General features: G+C 40.8%; 1 protein-coding gene across 31 annotated transcripts in view; it reads right to left on the reverse strand.

The window, feature by feature from the left end:
* Positions 1 to 12,479, reverse strand: part of PTPRD (protein tyrosine phosphatase, receptor type D) — an 833,389-nt gene that overhangs the window by 154,761 nt on the left and 666,149 nt on the right. For 11 of the 31 annotated variants that reach the window (XM_015564194.1, XM_015564190.1, XM_015564188.1 and 8 more), the window contains 3 exons: positions 9,957 to 10,544; positions 9,420 to 9,520; positions 8,325 to 8,584 (listed from right to left, as the gene is read on the reverse strand). In XM_015564194.1, the coding sequence (XP_015419680.1) occupies positions 8,325 to 8,584; positions 9,420 to 9,520; positions 9,957 to 10,544 (949 nt within the window). The remainder of the gene's footprint in view (positions 1 to 8,324; positions 8,585 to 9,419; positions 9,521 to 9,956; positions 10,545 to 12,479) is intronic. The other 20 variants (XM_015564205.1, XM_015564219.1, XM_015564209.1 and 17 more) reach the window with 3 other exon arrangements.

Here is a 12,479-nt window from a genome sequence, read left to right on the forward strand (position 1 = left end):
GGATGGGTCTGGGGGTCCCCTGTCCAGGCATGATGCCTGGGCCAGAGGCATCAGGCCTGGGCTGGGGGCAGAACCATGATGGGGGGAAATGAGGGTCCCCTGCCCTCTGTCAGAGGCGTCAGGCCTGGGCAAGGGGCCGATCCTGCGATTGGAGGGTGATGGGGGTCAACGCCTGAGGGCTCCCAGTATGTGAGAGGGGACAGGCTGGGCTGAGGGACACTCCCCCCCACCCCCACACACACCCAGTGCATGAATTTCGTGCACTGGGCCCCTAGTATATATATAATCTGACAAAAATATATATACTTTTTTTTAGTCATTTACACCAGGTGGCTATTGTTATGTTGGCTGTTGTCATGTTATTTGATAATCTAAGGGAAAAGAGGTCAGTGCCCCTGCCTAAAGAGTCGGGTACTGCATGTTTTAAAAATTCTTGTGGCACATCAGCATGCCACAGCAAAGTGGTTGAAATTCACTGCTGTTTATCACACCACTTCTCTTTCTCATATATGCATATCTCAGCTTCTCCCACCTCATTGGATCCTATACATTTGCTTCCAACTTCATATAAACATCTGCCATTTAAAAGTAAAGCGAACCACATCCCATTCCAGTCATCACTCCTTCTCTCTCCTACCCCTTACTGTCCAAATTCTGAGAAGCGCTGTCTGTTCTTGCCGTTCTCCATTTCTTTTTTTAAAATATATTTTATTGATTTTTTACAGAGAAGAAGGGAGAGGGATAGTTAGAAACATCGATGAGAGAGATCGATCAGTTGCCTCCTGCACACCCCCCACTGGGGATGTGCCCGCAACCAGGGTACATGCCCTTGACCGGAATCGAACCTGGGCCCTTGAGTCCGCAGGCCAACGCTCTATCCACTGAGCCAAACCGGTTCGGCCGTTCTCCATTTCTTTACCTTCCATTCACTTTCTGGTTAACTAGGCGCCTGCCTCATTAGCCCACCTCCCTGCCCTTGCCAGGGTGTTTGGTGACCTCAATCATGTTACATGAAAAGGAGAATTTTTGACCCTCTTCTTTCTTGATTTCTTAGCAGAGTCTGACAATGTCGATAAGACCCTCTCAGTGTTTTTTATGTATCTAACTCTCCTGGTTCTATAGTTATATTCCTCCGCACATTACCCTTGTTTCCCTAGCAGGCTTTATCATCTGTTACCCACCAATTAAATGATAGAGTTCCTCGAGGCTCTGGCCAAGGACTCCTTTCCACTCCTTCTCTCCCTCTGTGATCTCATTCCAGCGCAGAGCAACATTTATTACCTGCATGCAAACGATTTACAGACTCACATCTTCAGCCAGAACGCTCCTCTGAGCACGTCAGGTTCATCCAATTCCAACTTTAGGTCTCCATTTCTATGTCACAAAAGTACTTCAAATTTACTGTGATTAAAGCAAACAAAAAAAATGCCTCCAAAATAAATCCTCTTCCAATAACAACCAGGATCCTTTTTGTGGAACAAGCTCTAACCTAGGTGTTTACCATTAACAATCTTCTCTCACTCTATCCTCCTCTCCTGCCCAACCTACCACCAAGTCCTATGGCTTCCAAACCTTTCCCTGCTGTTCACACCTCCCTTCTCAACTGTCACCACGCCAGGCTTATCCCATTGTCACATATCTGGATTGTTCCTTCCTCTCCTAACATTCTATCACTATAGAGTTTAGAGCAGTGGTTCTCAACCTGTGGGTCGCCACCCCTTTGGCGGTCTAACGACCCTTTCACAGGGGTCGCCTAAGACCATCCTGCATATCAGATATTTACATTACGATTCATAACGGTAGCAACATTACTGTTATGAAGTAGCAATGAAAATAATTTTATGGTTGGGTCATCCAGGAGGAACTGTATTTAAAGGGCCAGAAGGTTGAGAACCACTGGTTTAGAGCCCTATTGTTCAGTCTCTGACCAAACCATATGATCTAAAAAAAAAAACTTTTTAAAATGAAAAAAAAATTGCTTTTAGAATTAGATCAGCTTTATAAATGAGTGAAATTAAACTCCACACTCCGCTTTGCCTGTCTGCCTCCAATTTAGGCTCAAAACACCCTTTTCAAGAATGACTTTAGCTAATAGGCAAATAAATAACCTCAGAATCAATATATTTAGAAAGCCCTTGACTACTTGCAAAGTAAGCTGTGTTTTCCCACTATATTAGATTTAATTAGATAAGTTAAATCTAACCTTCAGAATTTTAATTATATTAAGTAAAGTTTTACTAATTCTATTTAATATGTTATCATCAAGGGGCCCAGCTTCACATAATTATACGGGAAGCTAAGCTCTGGCCTTGGTGGCGATCCCACTTCAAATTCAGCCGGGCTTTTTGTATCAGCAGCCTGTATTAACATTCTCAAACTCGTTATTTAACTGGGAGGTCAAACTCCATCTCAGATTTTAATAAAGAATGTTGTTCTTTTCATAGCTTTTGATTTTTTTTTTTACTATACCCTATAGTCATTTGGGTATATATCGTTTAAGTAAATTTAATTTTAACATAGACAAACCAAAGCAGGTTGAATGGTTTTTCTGGTTTCCATGTTTAAATTAAGGTTTTTCCATCTTTTCAGCTCTGTGCTGTCAGAAAAGTTACTGAATTATGGTAAGCCTCATTTTCCTCATGTGTAAAGTGGCAGGTGATAATGCTGACCTGTGGGGAGCCTCTCCCATTACCTCTCATCTAAATTCTCATGGCAAACTGCTGAGTGACACTCACACGTTTCCATGATCGGTGGCCACGCGCATCTGCCTGGCTGCTCCTGGTATTAACATTTGCCTGGGCCAGTCCTGTCAATGCCTCCTTGCTGTGGGGTGCTCGATGGTCTAGCAGTTTGGCCAATTCCTTGCTTGGCCAATGAATTCTATGGCCGTGGATCCACATGTGTACTCTAGAGCAGCGGTCGCCAACCGGTGGTCCGTGAGGTCCAAAAGTTTGTCACCGCTGCTCTAGGGCCAGACAACCTGAATTCAGATCTTGCCTTTCTGATTCTGCTATGGTGTCGCCAGTGCAAGTTAGTTCCTCTTGATATTTCCTCAGCTTTATAACGCAAAGCACCCTTCCTGTGAAGATTACATCAGTTACTGTGTGCCCTGTCCTTCTAAACAGCACTATTAACTCTCAGCATCAACTCTATGACCTTGGCCAGGCTGCTCAGTCTCTCTGGGCCTCACTTTAATTCACCTGTAAGTGGGGAGGACACCCACCACACAGAGTGATTGTGAGGCTTAAATGAACCCTCCTAGTACCTTCAGTTCAGTGTAAAGCACGTTACAAATGCGAGCCTTTACCACTTCAATGACAACATGTGATGAATGAATGATTTCTCATTAAAAATTAAACAGATAATATATTCCTTCATTAAACTGCTCAGAGTGGCAGCACCCATTTTATGAAGCAACATTGTAAGCCATGCTTCCAAGAATATCTTCTTTTTTAAAGGAAGGAAAAGCAGAGAATCTGAAAGCCAAATTAGCGAGAACAAAGAAATGTACACTTTCATAAAATACTCTCCTTCCTGCCCTAGCCCGTTTGGCTCAGTGGATGGAGCGTCAGCCTGCGGACTGAAGGGTCCCAGGTTCGATTCTGGTCAAGGGCATGTACCTGGGTTGCGGGCACATCCCCAGTAGGGGGTATGCAGGAGGCAGCTGATCGATGTTTCTAGCTCTCTATCCCTCTCCCTTCCTCTCTGTAAAAAAATCAATAAATAAAATATTTTAAAAAAATACTCTCCTTCCTCATGTCTGTGTTTCATAAATATAAAGTGCTACAGTGACATTAACTTATATTAGGTACCTTCTCTTAGTATAATCTGCGTGATACACTTTTTTTTTTTTACCACCCAGACTAAACTCCTGCTCTATAAACCCACAGACGTGTTGACCACAACTTGCTCCTGAAACACTGTGGGCTTGCTAGGGTTTTCAGACTGGCCTCCTGCCTCCTAAAAGCACTTAAATAGAAGGCTGAAGCCCTACAGAATTCCCGGCACCAGAACCTGCTATTTCCTGGGAAATGTTACCTTTCCCTGAGGGAGCGCCTCTGCTTCTCAGAGAGAAACCCAGTGTGGGCCAATTCCTTCCGGAGCAAGGAGCTATGTCCGCTTACATTTCCCAGGGGCAGATTGGTGCCTAAGCAGTGAGGAGCTGGGGGCAGTGATCAAGACCTGCCAATTACTGTGGCTGGAAATGAGAGAAGCATGGTTTCTGTTGATAAACAAAACAGCTCTTCAATCACTAAAATTGCATTTGGCTAGAAAACAAATGGGAAGCATTTTTCTAGATAGCATTCACCTAAATAAAAGTCAGCAACCCACCTAAAGGTCTGGAATCAATTGCTTTCTCCCCTCATTTCACCCATAAAATACTGAACAAAAAGCTACATTCCTCTCTAATTTCTGTACTTGCCGATTCCTGCCAGTGGCACTACGAGGCACACAGGTGCTTGTGATATGTGACCATCCCACTTAAACCAACCTGGAAGAAAGGATGGGCAACTTGACGCTGTAGGAAGCCCCCAAATATAAATTATCTAGGATTTCTTGCTGCTTTTTTTTTCTAACTGGAGATTTGCTCTTTCATTTCTTATAGCTCTGGTCCTTTTTCCACTCAACTACTTTTCTAATTTAGTCTTTTGCTCTTTTCCCCAGAGCAGCTAGAATATATATATATTTTTTGGAGAATCTCTTTATTTCTAGAACATATTTTTTCCCCGTAATGTTTTGATTCCTTTTTCTGTTTCATAATGGTCTCTTCTCTTTGTTACTAAATTCTTATGCCTTTTCCCTGATTCCCACTTCAAATATAGGAGGAGAAAGTAGATAAAGAAAACGAAGAAAAAAACTGAACAAGCTAAAGAAAAACACTAAAAAACAAACTAGATTCTGTGATATTCTCAACTCATTCTGAAGTTGGAAAATGAAACAAAAGTCTACCAACAATGGACTAAAATGCCATTTCCCAATAACGTCTAACACATTCTACCAAGCCAATATAGTAAATATCCACTAAAATATTTTTCATATAAATAAAATATTGAAAACCAATAGTAAATACTACAAAATATACTATTCTCATCTTTCAACTGTTCTTTCTCTAAATAGAAAGTGCATATTTTTTAATGGATTGAATTTAGAGTCCATATTTTTTCCCTCTTCTTTCATGGTTTGCAATTCTTGTACCTTTTCTAAATCTTCTTCATCCTTCAACACTCAGATGAGATATTAGATCCTTCCAAGTACCTCCTCCCCTGACATCCAAGTTGGGCTAAATCTCTATACTCATGTTTCCATAGTACTTGGCAGACTTCTCCCATTATATTCACATTACCTATTCTTTGTCTTTGTTCTCCCACCGTAAGAAAGGGCTTTATCTCAGTCATCTCTCCCAGTCCTAGTGCTGGAAATATAGTGTGTACAGAATAAATGTTCATTGGATGCCAACTAAAAAGTCGCAATGGATGGAGAAGACATAGATGAATAACAAATGCAAGTCTTTATCTCAATTAGGCACCATCACACATGCTGTCCTCTTGAAACAGTGTCTCCCCACCCCCACGCCACGGACCAGCTAAGTTCATGTCATTCATTAAGCCTTAGCTTAGATGTCACTCTCTCCAGGAACCCTTTCCCTCCTGTGGCCATCTAACCTTTGGAACCACAGTACTCCACTTCAACTGATCTTTTTACTTGTCCAAATTCCCTAATTAACCATGTTGTGTAATATCAATGAATAAGTCTGCATTATCCCCACTAAACCCTTGAAACATTGACTGGCACTATGGTGGGAGATTAAAAAAATCAACAGAATATTTAAACAAATCAATGGATAAATATAAACTCACTTTCATATTAAATTTTGTTGGAATAAAACTTGTGCTAAATAGTTCATTCTCATTTCCAATTTTATAAATGACAGAAAGAGAAGAGTGAACAGAAATGGGAACCTTATTTCTCAGTGAATTTGTTTTCATAATAATCTTTTGGAAATTTCGTCATCTGCTTGAAACCATCCAATTATTTTATCGAATAAACAGTAACTGAAATTTTTTTCAGGAAGGATTGTTTCCTAAATTTCACAAATACCCCAATAGTAAAAACTTCTTGTTTATAACTTTACTTTTTAATAGCTAATTTTTTTCAGCATATTCTTCAAGTTTTACTTTTTAATAGCTAATTTTTTCCCCAGTCATATTCTTCAAGTTTTCTGGAGCTTTGGAAAGTGCTTACTGTACATAATCTTTAAAAATTCCTTTGCTATGGCCCTGGCTCAATTCCCCTAACTCTCTAACAAGCTTTACTGTATGTCTGTACTTGCTACCTTCGTCCTAATAACCGAGACCTTTACTATTATTAGCCTTTTGTTTCATACTTTTACTTCATTGTCTCAGTGATTGTCTCCTCCCATAAAACCAGTGCTGCTGTTACTATTCCCAAATGCCTATCTTTAATCCTAGTAATTTCCTTAAACCCACATCCCAAATTAGGTATTTCATTGTTACCTCAATGGAACATATAGACAAAATTAAACGCATTCATTTCCTCTTGATTTTTTTTTTTTCGTGTCCTTTAGGACAAATGGCAGGATCATTCATTTCTATGTGCAACCCAGGTACATGCCCTTGACCGGAATCGAACCTGGGACCTTTCAGTCCGCAGGCCGACGCTCTATCCACTGAGCCAAACCGGTTTCGGCTTCTATGATGTTTTTATCAAACCCCTGAGCCATCTCTGATGCTTTTCTCAAACCCCAGAGCCATCTGTGATGTTTTCCTCTGCACTGATCTCTTCATTTCATCAGCTTCCAATTCCTACTGCACTACTGCTCTGGGTTGCCCCTGCTCAGATCCACCATCACCATCTTCGGAACCTTTTTACTTGCCCAGTGTCACTAACTATGTGGTAACTCCCCAACAATTCTCTCTCTGCTGTTCCAGTTCCCACTAACATACGCCTTCAGGCTCCATGTTCCCTGAGAACTGTCCCAGTAGTGCTGCCAGCTTGTCCCCACACATTAGGCTCTGAGGGCCTATGAACTATGTATAAAGGCATCCACTCGGCCTTCCAATCTTTCATCGCCAGTTTCATCTAAAGTTGATTGTGTGAGAAAGAAGAAACGAGAAAGGATCTAGTCTTATTCTGAGCGGAGCACAGTGTCCAAAATGCAGTAGACACTCAATAAATACTTCCTAAAATGGAGAGACAGAAACTTGGTAATTATCCAAATGGTACCATGTCACGCTACCACATAAAACCCTTTAATAGATTTTCATTGTCTACAGAATATAGTTCCAACTTCTGGGCAGGAGGTGACCCCTGTACACCTCTTCCGCCAGGCTTGCAGGAGCGCTCAGGGCACCAGCCTCACAGAATCACTTGCTTCCTGTACGATGGGCCTTTGTATATAATCTTCTCACTCTGATTTTTTTTGTCTGTCTCTTATCTGTCCTTCAAAATTAAATTTGGAAACTTCTTTGACCCACTCCATTCCAGTTTGGCTGCTCTTGAGAATACAACTCTATCATTAACACAGTATTGCATCTGTTTCTCTGTGTCCCCCACCCTATGGTAAGCTCTTTGGGGCCAGGGGTCACATCTTTTTCATTCCCCACGGCCTTCCACCGTGCTCACACTTAATACACTTCAGTGTAAATACTTCTGTTTTCTGTTGGCTATCCCTAATGAGCTGTGCTGATTATCTATTCTATTGGGTACAACTAACTATATACAACTGACAAACTACTAATCTGACTGGATTAAATTTTCTACTGAAGGCCCACTGGCTTCTACACTGTGCTCCATTCAACCTAGAAAACCTGCATTTTTCACTTACATGTTTTTCCAATGTATTCAGAATTTTAACTTTTGAAATTTCTACCTTTCGGCACATGTATAAAATACTAGTGTCACAAACTTTATTTGCTTATCTAATTCCCCAAAGTTCTTTTAGTGTTATTGTACTTTATAAGACACCCCCACAATAACTTGCCACATATCAGTCATTCAACTAGTCACCTTACTCCATATATTATGACATACACTCCTTTATTCTATTTGCCGTTCTAGCTTTCCTAAGTAACACTGTTCCTGGAACATCCAAAATATTAAACGTTAAAATAATGAGAATCTGGGTTACAATGAAAACCAGGTCACAGTGCAGTGAATAACAAAACTACAATCCTATGTAGAAGACTCTGGTCTTCTATGTACAGCAATTTATTCTTCTATAACACTACAACACTGAGATTTAACTTTCTCTTTTTGTTTACTGGCATTTCTCTCCTTCAGCCCTAACCCTTCAATCAACTTACTTTATATTCTCATTTGCAGGTACTTCGGGCAGCTGCACAGTAATCATGCCATCCAAGTTGGTCTTCCCAATGAAGGCAGGCTTGGTGCGCAGCACGTCCGGCGCGGTCTTCGCGGTCACCCGGTGCTGCAGCCCCCCGGCACTGTTCCCACGGTTTGTCAGCACGAAGGAGTACGACTTCTCAGGCTTCAGGTTGACAATTAACTTTTGTGTAGCTCGACCATCCACTTCTTCTACCATTTTCCCATCATCATAAAGAATCTAGGGAGATACCACCGATCACAGAGAGGCCAGGAATGTTTTCTAAACTCATGTGCACTTGCCTATAGATAATGCCTATCAGATCAATTTCAATTTCTGGATAATCCATAAGCCAATAAGTCTTCACAAATTCTAGAGATCGCATCAATTTTTCACTTCGTTCTTACTGTGTAATGATATAATATGTCTAACTCTAGTGAAAATACACAAAGAAATGCACAATATTTTTTTCAATTTTGACTTGTCAGTTGTATGTGACAGAAATGGAATGTGTGCAGAAATGCTTTCGGTTTCCAATGTATTATACACATCACTTTTTTTTCTAAACGTTTCCATTCCTGTTCCTAAATATATTATAACTTTCAAAAATGTGTCTCTACTCTTTATTTCATAGCCTTGTACTTCTCGCTAGCATCTCTCACTATCTCTCCATGGAGTTTAAATTCTCAGCTAGAATTTGAAATGTGCAAAGAATTCAGGCCAATAAACATATTTTTAAAATCGGTTGCATTCTATATAGGTAGAAACCATACAAATTTCCTTTTCTGGGGGGGAAAAAAAACACTAGCTTAGATGTAAAAAGTTCAACTTGCAAACACTAGGTCACCTACAAAGGAATGCCAGCACTAGGCCTGAGCTTCTGCCCCCTCTTCTGAGTGGAAAGGCCACACAGCCCAAGTGCCAGACTCAGCCTAGTATGCGAAAGCCACACATGAGCAAGCATGTGTACCAGAACCAAATCTGTCTGTTTGCTTTTTGGTAACTCGCCCAGGAGGACTGCCCCCCGCCCCTCCACTTTTACCTGTGATTTCTTACACATTCGAAAACAACTCACTTTGAAAGGCATGGCAGAATTATAATTCTCCGGAATCTCCCAAGACAGCAACACTGAGGTCTTCATTACTGCTTTGACATGAAAATTTTTTGCAAACACTGCTGGAAAAGGAAAAACAGTGTATTTAAACCACTCCTAAGAACCACGACCTGTCCTTTACCACCTTGGACCACAGGGCTTACGCTAGATGCTTTCTACTTTGATCCGAGAGAGAAGTGGTGATTTGCCTACCTGTTCAGAGCATTCATTTAAATACATCATTCTCCTAAAGATCTCTCCTTCCTCTCCATTTCGGTCAACTACATTGTGTTTTCCTTACCTGAGGACATGGGGATGCTCTCAGCCAGACTGGGTTGGCATTCTATAACTGAAATCTAAGGCATCCAAAACATAGTAAGCTTCGCATACTTTACCTTTTCGCTTTGGCTGAACCTATTAATAGGAATGGGCCAAGCAGTTATTTATAGCTTCAAAATACTGATTTCCAAAGACCGACATTCCTTTAAAGGAGGAAGGCCACAAGCAGACAAATCCTACCTTGATCCACAGGCAGTGTCCTGAACTGGACACTGGGACTATATGGCCCGGGCCCTTTGCTCGTGTGAGCACGTACTTTTACATCATATGTGGTATCTGGTTTTAAGCCACTGAGTGTCAGAGTGGTGTCAGCGGGAACAATAAGCTGCTCCATTGGAAGGAGGGGGATGTTGATATCCCTGTACAGAAGGGTATACTTGGTGATAAGGCCGTTTCTCTCCGCCAGGACAGGTGGCTGCCAAGATAACTGGACGGAGGTGGACGTGGTGCCTTCCGAGTGGAGGTTTTGAGGGAATCCAGTTGGGACGTCTTCTGGGACAGAAATCTCCTTCACCATCTCCTCCCCGAAGCCCACTTTGTTTCTGGCTGAGAGCCTGAAGGTGTACGACGCTCCTTTGTGGATGTCTGTCGCTGTGAAGTGGTCTTCTTTTTCAGAGAACTCAAGAGTGGTGAGCGGCTCCATATCCTTCCGGCCAAATTTTAGACGGTAGCCCTGAAGAGGTCCAAACGTGTCCACAGGGGGGTGCCACTGAATGAGAGCAGTGTTCATCTGCGTGTGGCTGATCAGCAGCCGGGGTTTCCCTGGGACTGAAGCACATGGATGGACCAACTTACATGGATGCTCGCATTTCAATCATTGCTAAATGGAAACACCACTCTACAGCATTCTCAAGTCTTTATTAAAAGGGGGGGGGGCAATGCTTGGTCTGTATATCTTTGTGGCAATGTTCTACTTCTTCTACTCTATTAAAGTAGGCTGAACTGCTAGAATGCTGTAATAGACACAAAATAGGAATTTACTAAATAATAATTTGAGGAAACATTTTAACATCTCCACATTTTAGACTTTCACACATAAAGGTGCATGCCACAGAGAAACGAATGAGTACAGATGAGCCAATTAGATGCAGCTAATAATAACAAGTATAACGTATTTAATTATTGGTCGCATGCGATGTACCAGACACTGCTAAAAGCATTACATGTTCTGTTTCATTTGATTTACAGTCCTTACTCCCGACTACATGCTCTGATTAGTTATCTTGATTTTTGTATAATAAGAAAAGGAAACTCAGAGAGCCAGAACACTGTGCAAGGTAAGATGTGTAATAAATGAGAAAGGTGTAGTACAAACCCAGGTCTATTGACTCTATAGGCCAAATAATTGACTACATTGTTATGCTGCTTATAAATTTACAAAAAAGTAGCTCCAAATAACATTATTTTGACTTACTATGGCTCTAATTTGCATTATTGTTTATACTTAACTATCCACACCAGTCATTCCCATTGAATTTTCATCTTTAACACATGAATTATGTTATGACCTACCCTATAATGTTGTTGTGAATATTAGATCAGAAAATTCATGTAAAAGTCTTCACACAAGTTTAATATTTTATTACTATTATCATAATTCTCAATAATCAAAATACTAACCTCTTATAGTAAGGGGCTAGTTTCCTGTAAATACTAGTACATAATTTATATTCTTTTCAAGTTAAGTAAGTTAGATATGTAAAGAGTTCTAATCTACTCATTCAATAGATTTGTACAACTGTAATTTTTTAATGGAGGGCAGTTATTCCTGGAATCCACACAGGACAGTGGTAAATAACACAGAGCCAAAAGGTACTCTGAGGATAGACCAAAGATGGGGAAGGAAGAAGAATATCAACAAACTTAAAACAAAGAGAAGTTGATAGGAAGAGGAAGATGGTAGAAAGGAAGGAAAGCTTGCACTAATGGGAGACTGGCAATGACAAATAGTATTAAGGGGGTAGAGATAAAAAAAAATGAAACAAACAAAAAACAACAAAATCAGAAAGATGATAAGAAAATGCATATTATACTAACCTCAGTAATGACCTGGTTAACCTGTTCATCATATATTTTAGAAAGTTGAACCCCCAGTGGTAGCATGCTTTGCCCAAGAACATGTTCATTAAGGTAACTGGATCCTTCGTCAATGAAGTAACAGTTTTGTTCCCATGTTGGGTAAGTTAATATAACTCAGCTAACCTACAATACATGGGAAGAACAGTTCCTGAAGTTTGTAATGGCTAGTGTGTGTGTGTGTGTGTGTGTGTGTGTGTGTGTGTGTGTTGAGAGTTGGCCCAGGAACCAAATCAAACCAAATCAAAGATTGTATACTCATTGTTTCTCAGGAAAATATGCATGCAGAGAGCTTAATCAATTAAGAAATTCTCAAACTACAGCTCATTCAGAAATTGGAGAGCTTTTGAATTATTCCATTTACCGTAGCTCTCTTTAGTTTCAGCACAATTTGGTCAACCATAGCCCGGAAGTATTAAGTGGAAAATTCCAGAAATAAACAATTCATAGTTTTTAAATTCTAAGTAGCCATGATGAAATCTTGCGCTACCCCACTGCATCCTGCCTGGGACTTGAATCATCCCTTTGATGTCTCCACACCGTAGGTTAGTCACTTAGGAGCCATCTCCATTATCAGACTGACTGTCACGGTATCGCAGTGCTTGTGTTGAAGTAACCCTTATTTTA

This window comes from Myotis davidii, unplaced genomic scaffold (assembly GCF_000327345.1).
Source record: "Myotis davidii unplaced genomic scaffold, ASM32734v1 scaffold361, whole genome shotgun sequence".
NCBI lineage: Eukaryota > Metazoa > Chordata > Mammalia > Chiroptera > Vespertilionidae > Myotis > Myotis davidii.